This window comes from Camelus ferus, chromosome 18, assembly GCF_009834535.1.
Source record: "Camelus ferus isolate YT-003-E chromosome 18, BCGSAC_Cfer_1.0, whole genome shotgun sequence".
In the NCBI taxonomy this organism is placed as follows: Eukaryota; Metazoa; Chordata; class Mammalia; order Artiodactyla; family Camelidae; genus Camelus; species Camelus ferus.
The window spans coordinates 22,255,615-22,272,559 of record NC_045713.1 but is presented as its reverse complement, the minus strand read 5'-3'; the positions used below and the strand labels follow the sequence as shown (position 1 = coordinate 22,272,559).

Sequence of the window (16,945 nt, the reverse complement as noted above, 5' to 3'; positions counted from 1 at the left end):
ATGTGCTATTCATAGACTTCTTTGGGGGTAAAGTTTATTCAAGTTCTTTGTCCACTTTTTTTTAACATTTTTTATTGATTTATAATCATTTTACAATGTTGTGTCAAATTTGTCCACTTTTTAATGGGGTTGTTTGTATTTTTGCTGCTGAGTGATAAGGGTTATCTCTATGTTCTTGACACAGTTCTTTACCAGACAGACGGTTTGCAAATATTCTCTCCCCGGCTCTGGGTTGCCTGTTCATCACTGACACATTTTAACCTGATCCAATCAAGCCTTTAGCTCTGACATCTAGTGTACAGGAAACACATGGATAAAGTAACTAGCTAAATAACACTTCAAGGAAACCACCGAAGCAATCCAAAATGTGGACCATTCTTCAAGTCAGCTGGTCTGGACTGTTCAGAGAGTCATAGGTATGGGGAAAATGTGGCTCTGGGCTGGAGAGCCTCTGGAATAGGAGAATAAAGAGACAACTGAATGCTATGTGTGAACCTGAGTCAGATCCCAATTTGAACAAATTGACCAACTTTGGGGGATGAATAAGGAATTTTGAGGCAAAGGAAAGTTGTTAGTTCACTTAGATTGGCAACAGATTCATGGCCGTTTATGCTCGGAGACCCATGCTGAGGTACATGTAGAGACAAGTTGCATGATGCCACCTCACCCTTCCATGGTGTTCAGACTAAAAATAAAGCACATTTAGATACATCCCTGTACATACTGACAAAGCAAACATAGCGAGCGTTAACGATTGCAGGATCCAAGTGGCAGGACCACCAGCGATCACAATACTATTCTTGAACTATGAGATCGGACCTCAAGCGTTGCTCCGCTCACCCTCATTCACTCCGCACCAGTCATTGGCCTCCTGTTCTCACCTGAACGATGGAAGCATGGCCCCTCTCAGGGCCTCTGTCCTTGCTGTCCCCTCCACTTGCCACTCACACTCCTCCCCAAACATCTCATGGTTTATTCTCCCTGTTCCTTCAAATACTTGCTCAAATTTACTATCCCAGTGATATCTTCCCCCACTGCCTTATCTAAAAGTGAAACACCTCTCAGCTCCAACCACAATGCTTCCCTGCCTTTTCCTTTCCGATGTCAATGCCCTCTAGCCAGAGATTCCTGTAGTCAGAGTTGAGTATGTTAACTCACTGTCGTGGAGAAGACCACCCGCCACGGGGGACCGTGGGTGTCTGAGTTAGAGGGCTGAGCCTGGACTCAAATAAGCAGGGCTTCACTCTGGACTGGGTGCTGCCAAGAGGAGGGAGTAATCCTATGATTGAGTATATTAACTCTTATCCAGAAGATGAGAGGTGCTACGATTGGCAGAGAAGCAGCCATTATTCACATCAGCCAGGATTAGGGATGTCTGGTTATGCCTGCAGTAAGAATGATTCCTGTTTCCTCTGTTTGAACAGGGTTCTCCTTTGTCTGCAGCAGCACAGTCACAGGCGGCAGGGTTTACCTTCATGCTCCACAGGAGACAGGCTCCACAGAAGGAGCCCGGCAGGGGTGGCCCTTCTTCTCCAAGTGTGTTTGCTGACTGCACTCACTCTGTGCTGCATGGTTTCCTCAGCAGAGAGCAGACGTTCCCACAGGCCCCTGTGGGGTCCCCAGCTGTTAGAGCTGGCCTGGCCCCAGGCAGGTGGTCACACATCATCCATGAAGTTCGAAAGCCTGCCCGAGGCGACCCCTGCCACTCACCTGCCTTTAGGGTCTGGTCGGGGCTGCAGAGACTCAGTCCCAGGGGAGACACCCAAGGTGGGCCCCCTTCTCCAGTGGTGACTCTGACCAGAGGGAGTGCTGCCCAAGAGTGTGCGGCGGGATGTGGGCCCATGTGCCTGGCAGTTTCCCCCAGGGGCAGAAGGGGAGGCAGGAGAAGCCTGGGTCCCCAGAGTTGCTCTCCGAAGGCCCTGGCCCTGCTGCCAGTGGGCTTGGTGACCATGGCCGGCCTCTCCTCCCTCTAGGCCTCAGATTCCCCATGTCCCAGGTAACCCCAAGAACCTTTCAGGTTCCAAAGAATTGGCACCTGTTTGTGCTGGTGAATCTGAATGGCCAGGTGCACCATCAGCTCCATGGAGATGGGAGCCAGCCTCCTCGTCCACCATCGGGCAGGTAATGACCAGCATTCCTGGGCTCCCGGCCCTGAGTTTGGCATCCAGGAGGCAGGGCAGTTAGGACCACTAGCTCAGGGAGAAGGTGGTCATTACACTCCATGGGGCTGAAGCACAAGGACCACCGATTCACTCAGCAGGTACTCTAGGGGAGCTGACCCTGGGCTCCTGGCTGTTTGGGATGCTTGCAATAGACCAGTGAACAAAACGAAAATTCCCTGCTCTCCTGAGCTTGCATTCTAGTGAATAAAAAACACAAACATTTTTCTGTGGAAAAAAGGAAAGTACAGTAGATGGGAGATTAGACAGACGGGGGTGAGGGGTGGTGTGATTTTTTTATGGATCAGGAATGGTTTTATATTTCGGATCTTCGGATTTTTTAATTGAAGTATAGTTGATTTACAATGTTGTGTTAGTTTCTGGTGTACAGCATACTGATTCCGTTATACATATACTCGTATATATTCTTTTTCATTGTGAATATAGTTCCATTGAATATAGTTCCCTGTGCTACACAGTAGGACTTTGTTGTTTATCTATTTCATATACAATAGTGTGTCTGAAAATCCTGAACTCCCAATTTATTCCTCCTGCTCCCCTTCCCTGCTGGTAACCGTAAGTTTGTTTTCCATGCCTATGAGTCTTTTTCTATCTTGTAAATAAGTTGATTTGTGTCATTTTAAATGGGGGGGTCAGTGTGGATCTAGTGACAGTGATGTTTGAGGGAGTGACAATATTGGGGAGCCCCTTCAGAGGGGAGGTCCCAGGTGGATGGAGGAGGACAGAGGGTGGAGGCAGAGCTGGGGGGGGGGGCAGGGAGCTTTCCCTCACTGAGGACCAAAAGCCATGGAGGGGAGAGTGGAGGGTCCAGGTGGACTGTGGTCGCTGGCCTGAGCCTTCAGAAGGGAGAATGGTGCTGCCATCACTGGAGGCAGGGGAGGGGCAAGAGTAGGGAGGTGAGGCTGAAATACTCCCTGGGTAGGAGCCTGGGTCAGGGAGACACTGTCAGAAGTCTCCAGGGCACTGGCGGAGGTTAGTGCAGCCCGGTGGACTGAGGGCAGACAGAGAGAGAGCATGGGGACTGAGCCAGGACACCCCACATTAAAAGCAGTGACCTCAGCTCAGGTTGGTGGGGTCAGGACACAAGCCTCACTCTCCAGGAGAAAAAAGAAAGAGAGGAAGACAGTTGGGGGAGAGGCTGAGAGGCTGCTTGGGTCGGGCTTGCGGGTGGAGGAGGCTCACCGGAGGCCCCAGCGCACAGAAGGAGGGGGGCTACCTGCCCCCCGCCCCCCAGAACTCAGGAATAGTCCTTATCTTCTGCCCTCAGGCCCTCCCTGGGCTCATCCAGCCCCTCTTACATCACAGCCCCCTGCCCCTGCCTGAACCTCTGGGGGCTGGGGTCCCTCACCTGTTCTAACCCAGGCTGGTTTACTGGTGCTGGATCTCCACATGCTACTCCCCTCCACAGTTCATTCCACCCCTCCACACACCTGAAACCTCCATCCTGGCTGGGGGACCCCCTTGGGGAGGAATTTCCAAGGTGGGGGTCAGTCTCCTGTGGTGCCGTCTCGTCCCCAACCTGGAGGCTGAACTGGATGTGGAAACTGTTTCTGCTGGACCTCAGACATCCTCACAGTGACCACGGCAGCACCCGGGCTTGAAGGGCACCCACAGTGAGACTCAGGAACCTGCTTTGCAGATCACCAAGTCTAGGTTTCAGATTTACCTTCCCCTGCAGGCGGTGGGCTCAGGTTCTCCATCAAGCAGACATGACAGGCACACACTTGCTGAGTGAGAGACCGATGGCGAAGTGAAGAAAAATCATTTCATGAAGCTGCATTTTCAAGGTGACTCAGCTAAAGAAAGAGAACCCAGACATGTCAGTGATGACTCTGGCAAAAGTGGTGATTTTTCTCTCCTCCACAGAGTCTGTGTTCTTCCTCGAAAGGTCTAAAAGGAGTGTATACTGTTTGTGTGAACAGAGAGCCTCTGAGGATGAGATGCTAACTGGTCCCCACTGCAGCCAGAGGGGAGAAAACCACAGTGCCCTGAGGACTCTCGGACATAGTTTGGGTTGTTTCATGAACACAGTAATCTACTGGAGTGTCCTTGGAAGTGGGGAGGCGGTGAGAAGGGAACTTTCATTTTTTAAGCTATGCTTTTGCCAGGATAGCTATTATAATTGATGGGTTTAATTTGTAAATGTTAAATAATGTTCATTGAAATACATTCACCAAATGTGTTAAATAAAATGTAGAAAGAAAAGCTTGAGTGTATGAAAATAGTGTATGTAAATAGTGTGTGTGTTTGGAGATTGATGGTGTGTGTATACATAAAACCAATTACACACAACACTGTAAATTGACGATACTTCAATAAAAAAGAATGCAAAAATTTACAGAAGTACATTCTCAGTTCAGTTATCTGTAAAAGGAACAAATAGATTCTAATCATCATGCAGGAAAATGCTCAACCTCAACAGCAAATAGAAACAGGTGCCCCTACACATATTCCCACAGACAGAGAGGAGTCCCAGTGCTGCATGTCGGCCAGGCTGTGTGGAACCTGGACCACGCTGTGAACACTGGCTCCGTCCAGGAACAGAGCTGTCGATGGAGGCCAGCCTCTTTCTCTGAGCACCTCTGGGTGCTTCCTTTGCGCAGCTGGCAGGTGGATGGGGGTATGTGACCAGAGGAGTCACCCCACGGGACCAAGGCCTGGGCTCTCAGATTGGTCTGCAAACTCTTGGCTCAGAAACAGAGACCAGGGCAGGGTCCAAGGCAACCCACAGCTCAGCTCCCACCTCATGGAACGAATGGTTACAGCAGAGTGTGCTCAGCATGGAAGCCCAATGAAAACACAGGCAAAAACCAATCAGAGTTACAGTAACCCCCATCACTGATGGATCATTGTCATTACCAGTTTGGTGCTGTTCTATCTATGCCTTCCTTCTATTTAAAAGAACATTATTGGAGGGAGGTTATAGCTCAAGTGGTAGAGTGAATGTTTAGCATGCTTGAAGTTCTGGGTTCAATCCCCAGTACCTTCTCTAAAAATAAATAAATGAATAAATCTAAGTACCTCCCCCCTCAAAAAAAGTAAAATAAAAATTTTAAAATAAATAAATAAAAACCTTATCATGGAGGGGGTAATAGCTCAGTAGTAGAGTGCATGCTTAGCATGCATGAGGTCCTGGGTTCAATCCCCAGTACCTCCACTAAAAAGTAAAAATAAAATAGGATAAACAAAAATAAAAAACATTGTCATGTAATGTGTCCTGTTTTCTCCCTTCTTATTAAAAAATCCTGTATTTTGAAAAAGATGTGAGGAATGTTTATCATAATTAAAACATTTTAATCAGGCTATAATCTGTTGAACTTAAAAATACATAAAAACGGACCCTTTGCAAGAACACATACTAACTAAAAGGAATACATCAAGCACACTAGAATGGTCACCTTGCGGGAGGAGGAGGGAATAAGCCAAGACGGTAAAGGATACAAATACATAAAGCAGAAGAGGTCTGCAAAGGGTGTGATGAGAATGTGACAGGTAGGACTGAGGTCTCCTGAGACCCCAGGCTTTGCGTGAAGAGGCCAGCCTCCTCCCCTCGGGCACCCACCAGGCTACTGGGGGACTTGACTTATGGGTGGTGGAGAACCTCAGATGGAACTTTATCTGGGTAAGGAGAGGGCTACACAGCAGAGGTGCGAGAGGATCTGAAGCTATAGTTGGGCTCACACCCTGTGACACCTGGCCTCGGTGTCCCTCTATGGGCCTCAGTTTTTTCATCAGGTGGGAATACTGCCCCTTAAGGTAAGAAACAGAGAGTGCTTCTGTGACGGCCTGATGCCTTCCAGGTCATCCTTCTATCGCAAGGCCAGGGAGGCCGGGGGATAATCATTACAGAGTCCAGTCTCTGGGCTAGCCTGATACATGGACCCTTGACCCAGGCCTGGGCCCCTATCTCCCTGCAACATGGGCTCTGGCTGTGGCTCTGCAGGGGAGGCCAGAGTGATAGCCCCTCACCCCACCAGGCCCACCAGGCCTGACTGCCCATTGTCACTGCATCTGATAAGAGGCCCCACCACCCAAACCCCCTCCCCTCTCCCAGTGATGACCACAGCCTGGCCCCCACCCTGGCTTCAGGTATATAAGGGGACCCTGGGGGCCGAGCACCACGGAGGCCAGTTCTGAGCACACCTAGCTCTGGGTCAGCCGCCACCATGTCTCTGACCAAGGCTGAGAGGACCATCGTTGTGTCCATGTGGGGCAAGATCGCCACACAGGCGGACGTCATTGGCATGGAGGCCTTGGAAAGGTGAGTGCCAGCTGGGCTGGATGTACCCGGGCAGGTGACTGTGGGCCAGAGAGGAGAGGACAGTAAGGACAGCGGTCAGTGAGGAGGGGACAGGGAGGTGCGGTCAGTGGTGAGGACAGGGGATGGTGGCCGGTAAGCAGGAAGAGGAGGTGAACTCGGAAGGGAGATGACTGTAGGGCTGTGTCTCTCCAGGCCCAGCACCCAGGTCTCCACAAACACCTGTTGAATGAATGAATGAGTGAGTGAGTGAGTGAGTGAGTGAGTGAGTGAATGGGGGAAGAAGGAAGGAACGTGGGAACGATGGGGCGGTGAGGGTGAGTGAGATAGTACCGGGGCCATACTGGAGCCTGGGGCAACAGGAAAAGTCAGCAGTACTCATCCTGCCTTTACCTGAACTTTGCATATTTCGGTCTACGTGGGTTTTTGCGTTAATATTGATGTTTTAATACACTGCGTGAAAATACCACGTGTCCAGAACGCTGGGTCGGCGCCTGGACCGTCGCGTCCTGGGGCAGTGCCGTCCCGACCTCGCCTCACCCCCGCCGCCCCCCCCGCAGGCTCTTCTCCAGCTTCCCGCAGACCAAGACCTACTTCCCGCACTTCGACCTGCATCCAGGCTCCGCGCAGCTGCGCGCGCACGGCTCCAAGGTGCTGGCCGCCTTGGGCGACGCAGTCAAGAGCATCGACAACGTGGCGGGCGCTCTGTCCAAGCTCAGCGAGCTGCACGCCTACGTCTTGCGCGTGGACCCGGTCAACTTCAAGGTGGGCGCGGGGCTGGGGTCCTGGCGGGGCCCGACCGAGGCGGGGCGGGGTCTGGGCGGAAGGCGCCCGGGGCCCGCGCCCTGAGCCTCCCTCCCTTTCCGCCCCAGCTCCTGTCCCACTGCCTGCTGGTCACCGTGGCCTCCCACTTCCCCGCTGACTTCACGGCCGACGCCCACGCCGCCTGGGACAAGTTCCTGTCCACCGTGTCCCGCGTTCTGACAGAGAAGTACCGCTGAGGGCTGCGCGCAGCGGCTGGATCCCCAGGACGGGCTTCGACTCCTCCCCTTCCTTTGAACCCTACAATTCCAACCGGGACTCCCCAATAAATGGATGAGGATAGAGTGAGCTGGGTCCTGCGTTCTCAGTGTTGGGGCAAAGATCAGAGAATGTGAGGGACGGAATGGGGGCTTGGCAGGAACGCGGCCGATCCTAATGTCACCCCTGGCCTGGAGGCCACTCTAACGGTGCTTTGGGGCTGTCCTTGGTCGTGCGGACCCCAGCGTCGCAGCCGGAGGGAGCAGTTCAGCCCCAGGTCTGCCCATGCCGTTTTCTCTAGTCAGACCTGCGTTTGGGCCTCTCTCCTGCTTCCCAAATTACGCAAAGTTTGTTGCTTCGCTCAGCGTGTTGGATATGTGTCGGGACTCAGGGGACTTTTCCTGAAAGCCTGTTTTTATGGCTTATGCGCGGTAGGGACCACTGATGCTTCCTGGCCCCTCGGGAAAAGGAGGTTCTCCTGCCCCGGAATCTCTCCCAATTCCTCCATCAGCTCCCTCCTAGCGGAGCAGTAACTGCCCTCAGAGGAATAATTGCAAATCTCCCTAAAATCTGCAGCAAAGTTCCCCACATACGGCGTGATTCAGTGCCAGTGACCCAGGGAACCCAGAAACTGTGGCCTTCGCGGCGGTGGGGACCTGGACTGGCCATGTTTCCCCATGCAGTCGCAGGGTCTCCATTCCTGCAGCGCTCCCGCAGATAAGGGCGGGCGGGGCGCTGGGAGGGGGGAGTTGCTATAAGGAGGCCGGGACGGCGGGCGCGGCCCCCAGAACACGTCACGCCAGCGCCATGCTCAGCGCCCAAGAGCGCGCCCATATCGCACAGGTCTGGGACCTGATCGCCGGCCACGAGGCGCCCTTCGGGGCGGAGCTGCTGCTCAGGTGGGTTGGGGCGGGGTCTCCAGGATCTCAGCGAGGCGGAGACTGGAGTGTTGGGTTTGGTGGCGTGCGGCGCGTTTGACCCAGGTTTCCCGGGGTCTGGGCCGTGCTGGCGTGCAAGGGCCACCCTCCCCACTCACCTCCTGCTCCTGTAGGCTCTTCGCGGTGTACCCCAACACTAAGACCTACTTCAAGCACCTGGGCGACTGCCCCGACGAGGTGCTGCTGCTGAACCACGGACAACGCATGCTCGAGGCGGTGGGCGTGGCCGTGCGGCACGTGGACAACCTGCGCGCCGCCCTGAGCCCGCTCGCCGACCTGCACGCACACGTGCTGCGCGTGGACCCCACCAACTTCCCGGTGAGCCAGCCCAGGACTTGGCAGGCTTCGCACAGACAGCCGAGGCGGGGAGGCATTCCGGGAGGAATGGGTGGGGACAGACCCCTTCTCACCCACCTCTTCCCCCGCAGCTGCTGATCCAGTGTTTCCAGGTGGTGCTGGCTTCCCACCTCCAGGACGAGTTCACTGTGGAGATGCAGGCCGCGTGGGATAAATTCCTGACTGGCATAGCCGTGGTGCTGACGGAGAAGTACCGCTGAGTTCAGTGCCCCGCGGACCTAGGTCTGAGGACATCAATAAACAGGCCTCAAAACGCTGAACCTTGCAAGTGTGTGGTCTTTGGGGAGCAGGCAAGCTGACGTCATTGTTGCTGGGCAGAGAAGCTCTGGCTCCCCAAAGGAGCCTCTCAGAGTTGTAGGGCTCGAATTGTAGGGATCAACCCTGAACCTTCGCTGACAAGAGAAGTGGGGGGTGCCCAGGAGCAGGGCTCTGGGCATTCTCCAAACCCTGAATGAGGACAGTTCCTGGGCTGACAATCTGGGGTCTAGATAGGGTGTGGACGCCCAAAGGCTTGAACAGAGCAGTTGCTCTCCTGGGGCAGAGGAACGTGCTGGGGTAGAGTGGGTGCTCGATGTGGGCAGGGTCTTCGGCTGCAACTCGCATCCGGCCCCCCGAGCGGTGCCACACCATTCCCGCAAAGCACCTCTGCGTTCACACGTTTGTGCATCTCCCTCTGTCCCTACCTCCTGGGAGCTGCAAGTGTCAGTTTTCGACTCTTTAACACAGACGCCCCCATGTGAAGTTCCTGGCCTGAGGTCAAACAGACTTCATGGCCCAGGGCTCCTCAGACCCTACCTCTCTTCTTTTCCCATTTTCTCCCCTACCTTCAAAGGTCAATCTGCAGTAGCTTTGCTCTGTGCCAAGTTTAGCCCCTTTCTCTGGATCTCCTGGGGCAGGGAGTCAGGGTAGGAAGGAAGCCCTCTAACGCCACAATCAAGCAGACAGATGAGATTTCCAACCTGATTCACATCAACGTGCTGAGTGATACTAGGCATGTCCCTAAGCGATCTAAGCCTAAAGCATCCCACAGGAAGAAAAAAAAACCAACTTCACTGGGTCTTTGAAATAACTTGAGATCATAATGCAGGGTTGGTGCTCCACAGGCCCATGGCCACCCAACCCCCACCCCAGCCCTGCTGCTGCATCTCAGTCTCTGTGGTTTGCTGGCTAAGGCACACCTCACCTCACTCCACCTCGCCCACCCCCATCAATCTCCCCACTCCAGGGCATGGGTACAGAATCTTAGTGCTCAACCCTGAGACTTTGTGGACACAGGGGCAGAACCCTGGGAGCTCTCCAAACTTTGAATGAGGAGAGTTATCAGGCCTGTGCAGGGCCGAGCAGTCAGCCACCAACTCTGAAGTGTTGTGCTGGAAACAGCCCTGACTTTGGCTCCGCAGTACTCCCGCTGGGTCCATGTGGACACCTGTTAACCCGCTCTGCTTCAAAGGGCCTGCCCACCATTGGGGATCGGAGGCTTAAAAGACTCCCCTCCACATTATCTCCTGCACCCTCGGAAAAGATTGTGCTCCCTTTCCAGACAAGCAAATAGACACTTCCAGGCTACCCCCACCTGGGGACAAATGCAGGTGTCTGGTGGGTTTGGGTGACTCAGAAACCTGTGTGAGCTCCTAAGCCCACAGGAGCGAGAACAGAGGGTACCGTAGAGAGCTGGATTTCAGCCTAGGCGGGAGGACAGAGATGGTGGGGAAAGGGGGATGAGGGCCGCCTCTGGGCGGGATCCCACCCGGGACCCCTCCCTCTTCAGATCACCTTTCATGTCCTGCACTTCCTGGCTCAGCGCGAGCCAATGAGCATGGCGCTGGTGGGCGTGCCCCCTTGCACCCCTGGCATAAAGGCTCACAGTGCTCCCGGGCCTGCACACTTCTGGTCCTGACCCAGACTCACAAAAAACCCATCATGGTGCTGTCTTCCAAGGATAAGACCAACGTCAAGACCGCCTTTGGTAAGATTGGCGGCCACGCTGCTGAATATGGCGCAGAGGCCCTGGAGAGGTGAGCACCCACCTGCCCCGCTGGGACTCAGGGCTGGACCACCCGTCGTGTCCTTGTCCCTCCTAAGCCCGGCTCTCTCACCTCTTCTTCCCACAGAATGTTCCTGGGCTTCCCCACCACCAAGACCTACTTCCCCCACTTTGACCTGAGCCACGGCTCCGCCCAGGTCAAGGCCCATGGCAAGAAGGTGGGCGATGCGCTGACCAAGGCTGCGGACCACCTGGACGACCTGCCCAGTGCCCTGTCGGCTCTGAGTGATCTGCATGCCCACAAGCTGCGTGTGGACCCAGTCAACTTCAAGGTGAGCTTGTGGGTCGGCTGGGAGAGATCTGGGGTGGAAGGCACAGCGTCCCCGCTAGCAGGCTAGTAGGGCAGAGAATGCAGTGTGGTTGCAGAGGTGGAGCGTGCCCCACGCCCCCTGACACCCCTTCTCTCTGCAGCTCCTGAGCCACTGCCTGCTGGTGACCGTGGCGGCCCACCACCCTGGCGATTTCACCCCCTCGGTCCATGCCTCCCTGGACAAGTTCCTGGCCAACGTGAGCACCGTGCTGACCTCCAAATACCGTTAAGCTGGAGCCTTGGCGGTCCCTCCCCTTGCCCGGGGTCCTCCTGTGTTCTGGGCACCCTCACTTTCTGAACTCTGAATAAAGTCTGAGTGGGCTGCAGCCTCTGTAGCCTCATTCTCTGTGTCTGTGAACCGGGCTGGGGTTGGGGGTGGTTTTCAACAGCAAAGAACGGGAGGGCAGAAGAGGGAGGGAAGCTAAGGCTGATGTTTCCCATAATCTGCTTGCTGAACTCAGCTCCTGTCCTGGGAGATGCAGACTCCCAGGGTTTTCCACAAGGTGGGGAGTCCTCAAATGGCCACCCTTTTTTGAAACCTCTGACTGATCCCCCTTAAACGTGCAATCTAGATCAAAATAAAAGAAAGCAAAACAAACAAACAGCAAAAATAGGCTGGTCTGGGTGCAGATGCAGGTGCAGGTGGACAATCTTTGTGAGATTTCACTGCCTTCCTCCCAGAGGGAAGGTGGGTTGGAACAGGGGTCACAGCCCCAGGCATCCTTCCGGGAACTGTCTGCTGTGTGTATGTTGGCGGTGAAGTCAGGGGAGAAGAGCAGCTCTGAGCTGGCTAAAGCCTTTCGCAGAGTTCCTGGCTCCAGTGCAGGAGGCACATTAAGAGCTCACTGTGTGCCCAGCCCTGCCTTCCCCAGCTCACCGCCTATCCCACCCCATTCTCTTCCAAGGCTCTCGGGGTGTCCCAGCAGTTCTGCTTTGGCGCCCAGAGCAACCTTCAAAAAGGCCCCTGTCACACACGCTGCTGCCCTGCACTCCACGCCGGAACCTTGCACACCCCACACATTCTGCAGCCCTTAGGGACTCCATCAGTGCCTCCAGCCCAGCCCCCACATCCAGGGCAACCCAATGCGGCCACTGCTCACCTCTTTCCTTCTGGACGGGGGCCTCTCTGAGCAGCCGGGGACTTATTCCCCACTCTCCACCGTGCACTCTTTCTCTGTCCCACAGCCCAATTCACTTTTATTGAAATGTAGAAAAACACTTATGATATAAATTAAAATCCACCCATGTTTTCACACATGCACATCTTTTCTGTGTTATTCAAACTAGAGAGAGAGAGAGAGAGAGAGAGAGAGTCCCTCTGTCCTGTCCCCTGACCCCTGCAGAAAGAGCTGTGGTTAAAAGTTTGGGAGTTTGGGACTGAGACCATCAGCTCTTATCCTGTGCTGAGAGGGACACAGTGCCTCTACAACTGTGCTTTTATTTTGTCAAAAATATCCTTATAGCTTAGGTATTTTTCTTCAATCTGCCCTTCCCACTGAACTCTACATCTCTTTGGCCAGTTTATTCGGCTCTCCTCATTTCATAGATTTATTGATCATTTTACTATTTCTGTTCATTTTCTGTTCAAATCCTTGGTCAATTCTTCTCATAAGTCATTTGTCTTTTCCTCATATATATGTGGGAGGTCTTCTCATATTGCAAGTATAAGACATTGGCTGAGGAATGTTCAAGTCTTGTCTTAAAAGGGCTTAGGGGCCAGGGAACTAGATTAGGATGCAAGAGGGTTTGTCCCAGGCCTGGGAGTGGGGCTCTGGTGTCCCTAAGCCCCCAGTGTCTTATCCTGTTGTTCTTCAGAACCACGATGAGCCTGAGGCTGCAGATGGAATCAGGAAAAGGGTGGAGGGTAGGAAGGAAAAATGGAAGGAGCTGGGGGGAGGGCCCATTGGGAACAAAATGAGAAGAGTGGAGACAGGTGCGGGGGTGGGGTGTAGGTAGCAGAAGGGATCATTGCTAAGGCTTTTCTGAGCTGCTTTCCTCTTTGTCCAAGTCAATTTGACCATCACTTCCTCCTGGACACATTGGGCAATTCCTGAGTGAAGGTCTTGGGAGAGGGGAGGTGGGCAGAAGGGTAGGCTGACGGATGCCCAAGTCACCCACTCCCCAAAGCAAAGTCTTTCTCCAAGCTCCCAGGAAAAACAAACCGATGACTTCTTGCTCACTGTTCTCTTCACCAAAGTCTGACGTTTTACTTCATCCCTCCCCCCTCCCCCCATCAACTATCCCGGGGACAATCACTTGTCCACTAACCCTGAAAGATATCCTTGAATGCCTCATTCACTCCTGCCATGCCTCCTCAGGGCTTTTAACAAGGTATGCGACCAAATCATCTCCTGATGATCTGTCTGTATCCCTAACTAGACTGAAAGCTCAGGTCTTGCTTAGCCAGTTGCTTTATTTATCAGTTCAACCTTGTGTCAGTCAATCTTGTGTCAGGTGCAATTTGGGGGACTGGGGTGCCACTGAACCAGGACCATTTGCCAAAAGGGAGAGAAAGACCATCACACAGGGGTCCCGAATAGGAGATACTGGCCTCTGTGAGTCTCCGACCTGGGCTGCAGCAACAACCACCCTGGAAGAAGGAAGTTGAACCTGGAGAACTCCAGGTTCAAGAAGGAACTCCAACTCAGCCCTGCAAATTCTATACCTTGGTATCTGTTCCTTCCATGACTGGCACTCAGTGGCACCCAAAGAGCATTCATGGAAAGAAAGAGAACTGGAAGAACCAAGGCTGAAAGGGAGCAGGAGGGATTCGGGGAGGGATTTGTTCAGTAAACGGGAGCGGTGCGCGCAAGTTCTATGTGCAATTTGTCTCTGCCCTGGAGTAGTCGCACTCAATCGCCCATTCATTCACTGACTCTACTCAAGTTAAAAATGTCCAGCTTCGCCAAGCCCCAAGCCTACGTCCAGGGTGGGTGGCACGGACTGATTTGCTCCTTTCTATCCTCAGGAGAGCGCAGCCTGGTGCTAGGGAGCTCAGGGACTCTAAAGGGTGAAAGGGAGGGTATCCATCCCGCTCCACAAACCAGCCCCCGCTGTGGGGCGGGGATATCACTTCCGGGGTAGTTGGAAGTAGAGGGTAGGAAGCTGCCGTTAGGCAGGAGGGAGAAACAACCCTGCCAGGTCTTTGGGAGTCTAAGCTGGGAGCCAAGTACTCGCGGCCCAGCCTGGCCCGGACTGTGCGCCGCGCGCCCCCTGTCGTCCGGTCCCAGTTGCGCATACCGGCCCCCGCCAGCCAATGAGCACCGCGCGGACGGGCGTGCCCCTTGCGCCCCTGACATAAAAGCCTTGAGCACTGTCGGCCCTTCACGTTTCTGGTCCTGACCCAGACTCACAAAAAACCCATCATGGTGCTGTCTTCCAAGGATAAGACCAACGTCAAGACCGCCTTTGGTAAGATTGGCGGCCACGCTGCTGAATATGGCGCAGAGGCCCTGGAGAGGTGAGCACCCACCTGCCCCGCTGGGACTCAGGGCTGGACCACCCGTCGTGTCCTTGTCCCTCCTAAGCCCGGCTCTCTCACCTCTTCTTCCCACAGAATGTTCCTGGGCTTCCCCACCACCAAGACCTACTTCCCCCACTTTGACCTGAGCCACGGCTCCGCCCAGGTCAAGGCCCATGGCAAGAAGGTGGGCGATGCGCTGACCAAGGCTGCGGACCACCTGGACGACCTGCCCAGTGCCCTGTCGGCTCTGAGTGATCTGCATGCCCACAAGCTGCGTGTGGACCCAGTCAACTTCAAGGTGAGCTTGTGGGTCGGCTGGGAGAGATCTGGGGTGGAAGGCACAGCGTCCCCGCTAGCAGGCTAGTAGGGCAGAGAATGCAGTGTGGTTGCAGAGGTGGAGCGTGCCCCACGCCCCCTGACACCCCTTCTCTCTGCAGCTCCTGAGCCACTGCCTGCTGGTGACCGTGGCGGCCCACCACCCTGGCGATTTCACCCCCTCGGTCCATGCCTCCCTGGACAAGTTCCTGGCCAACGTGAGCACCGTGCTGACCTCCAAATACCGTTAAGCTGGAGCTTTGGCGGTCCCTCCCCTTCCCCGGGGCCCTCTTGTGTTCTGGGCACCCTCACTTCCTGAACTTTGAATAAAGTCTGAGTGGGCTGCAGCCTCTGTAGCCTCATTCTCTGTGTCTGTGAACCGGGCTGGGGTTGGGGTGGTTCTTGTCACAGACCAAGGAACTCTGGGAACTCAAGGAACTCTGCAGGGGAAGAGAGGTAAGGGGAATACGGGAGGAGGGAAATGGATCTGGTCCTGCTAGCACTTCCTGGGATTCTCCGGGCAGTGCCCACTCTCACCCTGGAGTGCTTTGCTGAGTACATTCACCCCTTCCTGCATTTCATTCCAGAGCCTTGCAGATTCAACTAGAGTTTGCTCACCTAATGGATTTTTTTTCTGTCTATATTTTATGGTGCACACACTTGCGCTGAGAGTTGGTGGACTCCCACCCTAGGACCTCAGAGCCCTCCCAGGGCTCCTTCCAGAGTAGAGTGGTGGGGACAACACAGAGATCACACTTCTTCAGAGTCACCCTGAGTGCCCCCTCCCCATCAAATGCCTCTCATGTATAGGCACAGTCAAGAGGAAATTAGGGGTGAGCAATGCCATCCCAGGGCTAGACAATTTCCTGAAGGTGCTCCTTTCACCTGGTACAGCCCAGGACATTCACTCTGAAGACAAGGACATCACTGGGCCATTGAGGGTCTGAAGATCTGATTTTAGGGCTCAGCTCAGGATCCACTGCCCTGCCATGAGGCCCACTGACTCACCCCTAGCGCTTCAGTGGAGAGCAGAAGCCAGGGTCAGACCACCTGCACTCAGACATGTGTCCTCCTCATGAAGGATGCCCCTCATGCCTGTGGCTTGAGGTGCCCAGTCCTGACAGTCATCAAACTCCCAAATGAGAGCAGTGTCTTTTCTTCCCTGGGCCTAAGTGTCGTCCTCAGAAAATGTAGTGGCAGATTCCCTCTCTCAGTGTGTGGTGCTTTTAGCCCAGCTAGTGGCCCAGTATGAGCTCCCAATAAGTGGCAGTCTTCCTTATTTTATTATTAGGAAAAATGAGGGCATGGCTAGAGGTGGAAACAACCCCAATGTCCATCAACAGATGAGTGGACAAACAAAATGTGATCTATCCATACAAGGGAATGTTATCTGGCTGTAAAAAGCAATAAAGTATTGATATATGCTACAACCTCAAAAACATGCCAAGCAAAAGAAATTAGACACAGAAGACCATATATTACAGGATTCTATTTATATGAAATATCCAGAACAGGCAAATCCACAGAGACAGCAGACGGGTGATTGCCAGAGGCCAGAGGGGACGGCTTATGGACTGACTGCATCATCTATTTGGGATGATGAAAAAGTTCTGGAACTAAATAGTGGTGATGGTTGCACAACATTGTGAAGGTAAAGATACAATCGTACACCTTAAAATGGCTAAGACAGTAAATTTTATGTCATATGAATTTCACCACAATTTTAAAAAGGGGGGGGAGTTGTATAGAGATGCCTAGCACAGAATGAGTGCCGCATAGGTTTAGCTATTATTTGGAGATACATCCTAGGCACTCAATAAAACTCACTATTCTGAAAGGGGTGTCTGCCACGAGCCAGGCATAACCATGGGAAGAAGGAATAGTTACCTTCATTATATACAATAAATGAGTAAACAGACTCAGAAAGGTGTAATAGACTCGGGCGGTAGGTAGAATAAACGGACTCAACGCCAAAATCCATGCTAAAAGGCAAGGCTACCTAATAATAAAGAATCATGCTAAATATTAGTTTCCGTATAGTAAACACTTCAAAATGGGGG

The 16,945-nt window shown here is 53.6% G+C and overlaps 4 protein-coding genes and 1 long non-coding RNA gene across 6 annotated transcripts; 4 read left to right on the top strand and 1 right to left on the bottom strand.

Annotated features, from left to right (window-relative positions):
• On the bottom strand, positions 1–8,606 carry LOC116657574. 2 transcript variants are annotated; one of them, XR_004312725.1, is made up of 3 exons: positions 8,495–8,606; positions 3,847–3,976; positions 1–685 (listed from the first exon to the last, which is right to left on the bottom strand). It is a non-coding gene; the product is annotated as an uncharacterized LOC116657574 (long non-coding RNA). The 2 variants fall into 2 exon arrangements; XR_004312726.1 differs by lacking the exon at positions 8,495–8,606 and adding an exon at positions 7,033–7,250.
• LOC102516768 (hemoglobin subunit zeta) lies at positions 6,347–7,545 on the top strand. The gene is made up of 3 exons (XM_032460711.1): positions 6,347–6,441; positions 6,999–7,203; positions 7,311–7,545. The coding sequence occupies exons 1-3, from the start codon at positions 6,347–6,349 to the stop codon at positions 7,437–7,439; spliced, it is 429 nt and encodes a 142-aa protein (XP_032316602.1). The 3' UTR covers positions 7,440–7,545.
• On the top strand, positions 7,796–9,013 carry HBM (hemoglobin subunit mu). The gene is made up of 3 exons (XM_006178912.3): positions 7,796–8,357; positions 8,510–8,714; positions 8,825–9,013. The coding sequence occupies exons 1-3, from the start codon at positions 8,266–8,268 to the stop codon at positions 8,951–8,953; spliced, it is 426 nt and encodes a 141-aa protein (XP_006178974.1). The 5' UTR covers positions 7,796–8,265; the 3' UTR covers positions 8,954–9,013.
• A 1,596-nt stretch (positions 9,014–10,609) lies between these two features.
• On the top strand, positions 10,610–11,448 carry LOC102513878 (hemoglobin subunit alpha). The gene is made up of 3 exons (XM_032460710.1): positions 10,610–10,768; positions 10,865–11,069; positions 11,209–11,448. The coding sequence occupies exons 1-3, from the start codon at positions 10,674–10,676 to the stop codon at positions 11,335–11,337; spliced, it is 429 nt and encodes a 142-aa protein (XP_032316601.1). The 5' UTR covers positions 10,610–10,673; the 3' UTR covers positions 11,338–11,448.
• A 2,960-nt stretch (positions 11,449–14,408) lies between these two features.
• LOC102516516 (hemoglobin subunit alpha) lies at positions 14,409–15,232 on the top strand. Its single transcript, XM_032459467.1, has 3 exons — positions 14,409–14,567; positions 14,664–14,868; positions 15,008–15,232. Exons 1-3 carry the CDS (start codon positions 14,473–14,475, stop codon positions 15,134–15,136), a joined length of 429 nt encoding a protein of 142 aa, XP_032315358.1. The 5' UTR covers positions 14,409–14,472; the 3' UTR covers positions 15,137–15,232.
• Positions 15,233–16,945: the final 1,713 nt, after the last annotated feature.

Coding starts and splice junctions, on each gene's coding strand:
- LOC102513878 (XM_032460710.1), top strand. CDS start 10,674: ATGGTGCTGTCTTCCAAGGATAAGACCAACGTCAAGACCGCCTTTGGT. Junction 10,769..10,864: donor GGCGCAGAGGCCCTGGAGAG/GTGAGCACCCAC, acceptor TTCTTCCCACAG/AATGTTCCTGGGCTTCCCCA. Junction 11,070..11,208: donor TGGACCCAGTCAACTTCAAG/GTGAGCTTGTGG, acceptor TTCTCTCTGCAG/CTCCTGAGCCACTGCCTGCT.
- LOC102516768 (XM_032460711.1), top strand. CDS start 6,347: ATGTCTCTGACCAAGGCTGAGAGGACCATCGTTGTGTCCATGTGGGGC. Junction 6,442..6,998: donor GGCATGGAGGCCTTGGAAAG/GTGAGTGCCAGC, acceptor CCCCCCCCGCAG/GCTCTTCTCCAGCTTCCCGC. Junction 7,204..7,310: donor TGGACCCGGTCAACTTCAAG/GTGGGCGCGGGG, acceptor TTTCCGCCCCAG/CTCCTGTCCCACTGCCTGCT.
- HBM (XM_006178912.3), top strand. CDS start 8,266: ATGCTCAGCGCCCAAGAGCGCGCCCATATCGCACAGGTCTGGGACCTG. Junction 8,358..8,509: donor GGGGCGGAGCTGCTGCTCAG/GTGGGTTGGGGC, acceptor CTGCTCCTGTAG/GCTCTTCGCGGTGTACCCCA. Junction 8,715..8,824: donor TGGACCCCACCAACTTCCCG/GTGAGCCAGCCC, acceptor CTTCCCCCGCAG/CTGCTGATCCAGTGTTTCCA.
- LOC102516516 (XM_032459467.1), top strand. CDS start 14,473: ATGGTGCTGTCTTCCAAGGATAAGACCAACGTCAAGACCGCCTTTGGT. Junction 14,568..14,663: donor GGCGCAGAGGCCCTGGAGAG/GTGAGCACCCAC, acceptor TTCTTCCCACAG/AATGTTCCTGGGCTTCCCCA. Junction 14,869..15,007: donor TGGACCCAGTCAACTTCAAG/GTGAGCTTGTGG, acceptor TTCTCTCTGCAG/CTCCTGAGCCACTGCCTGCT.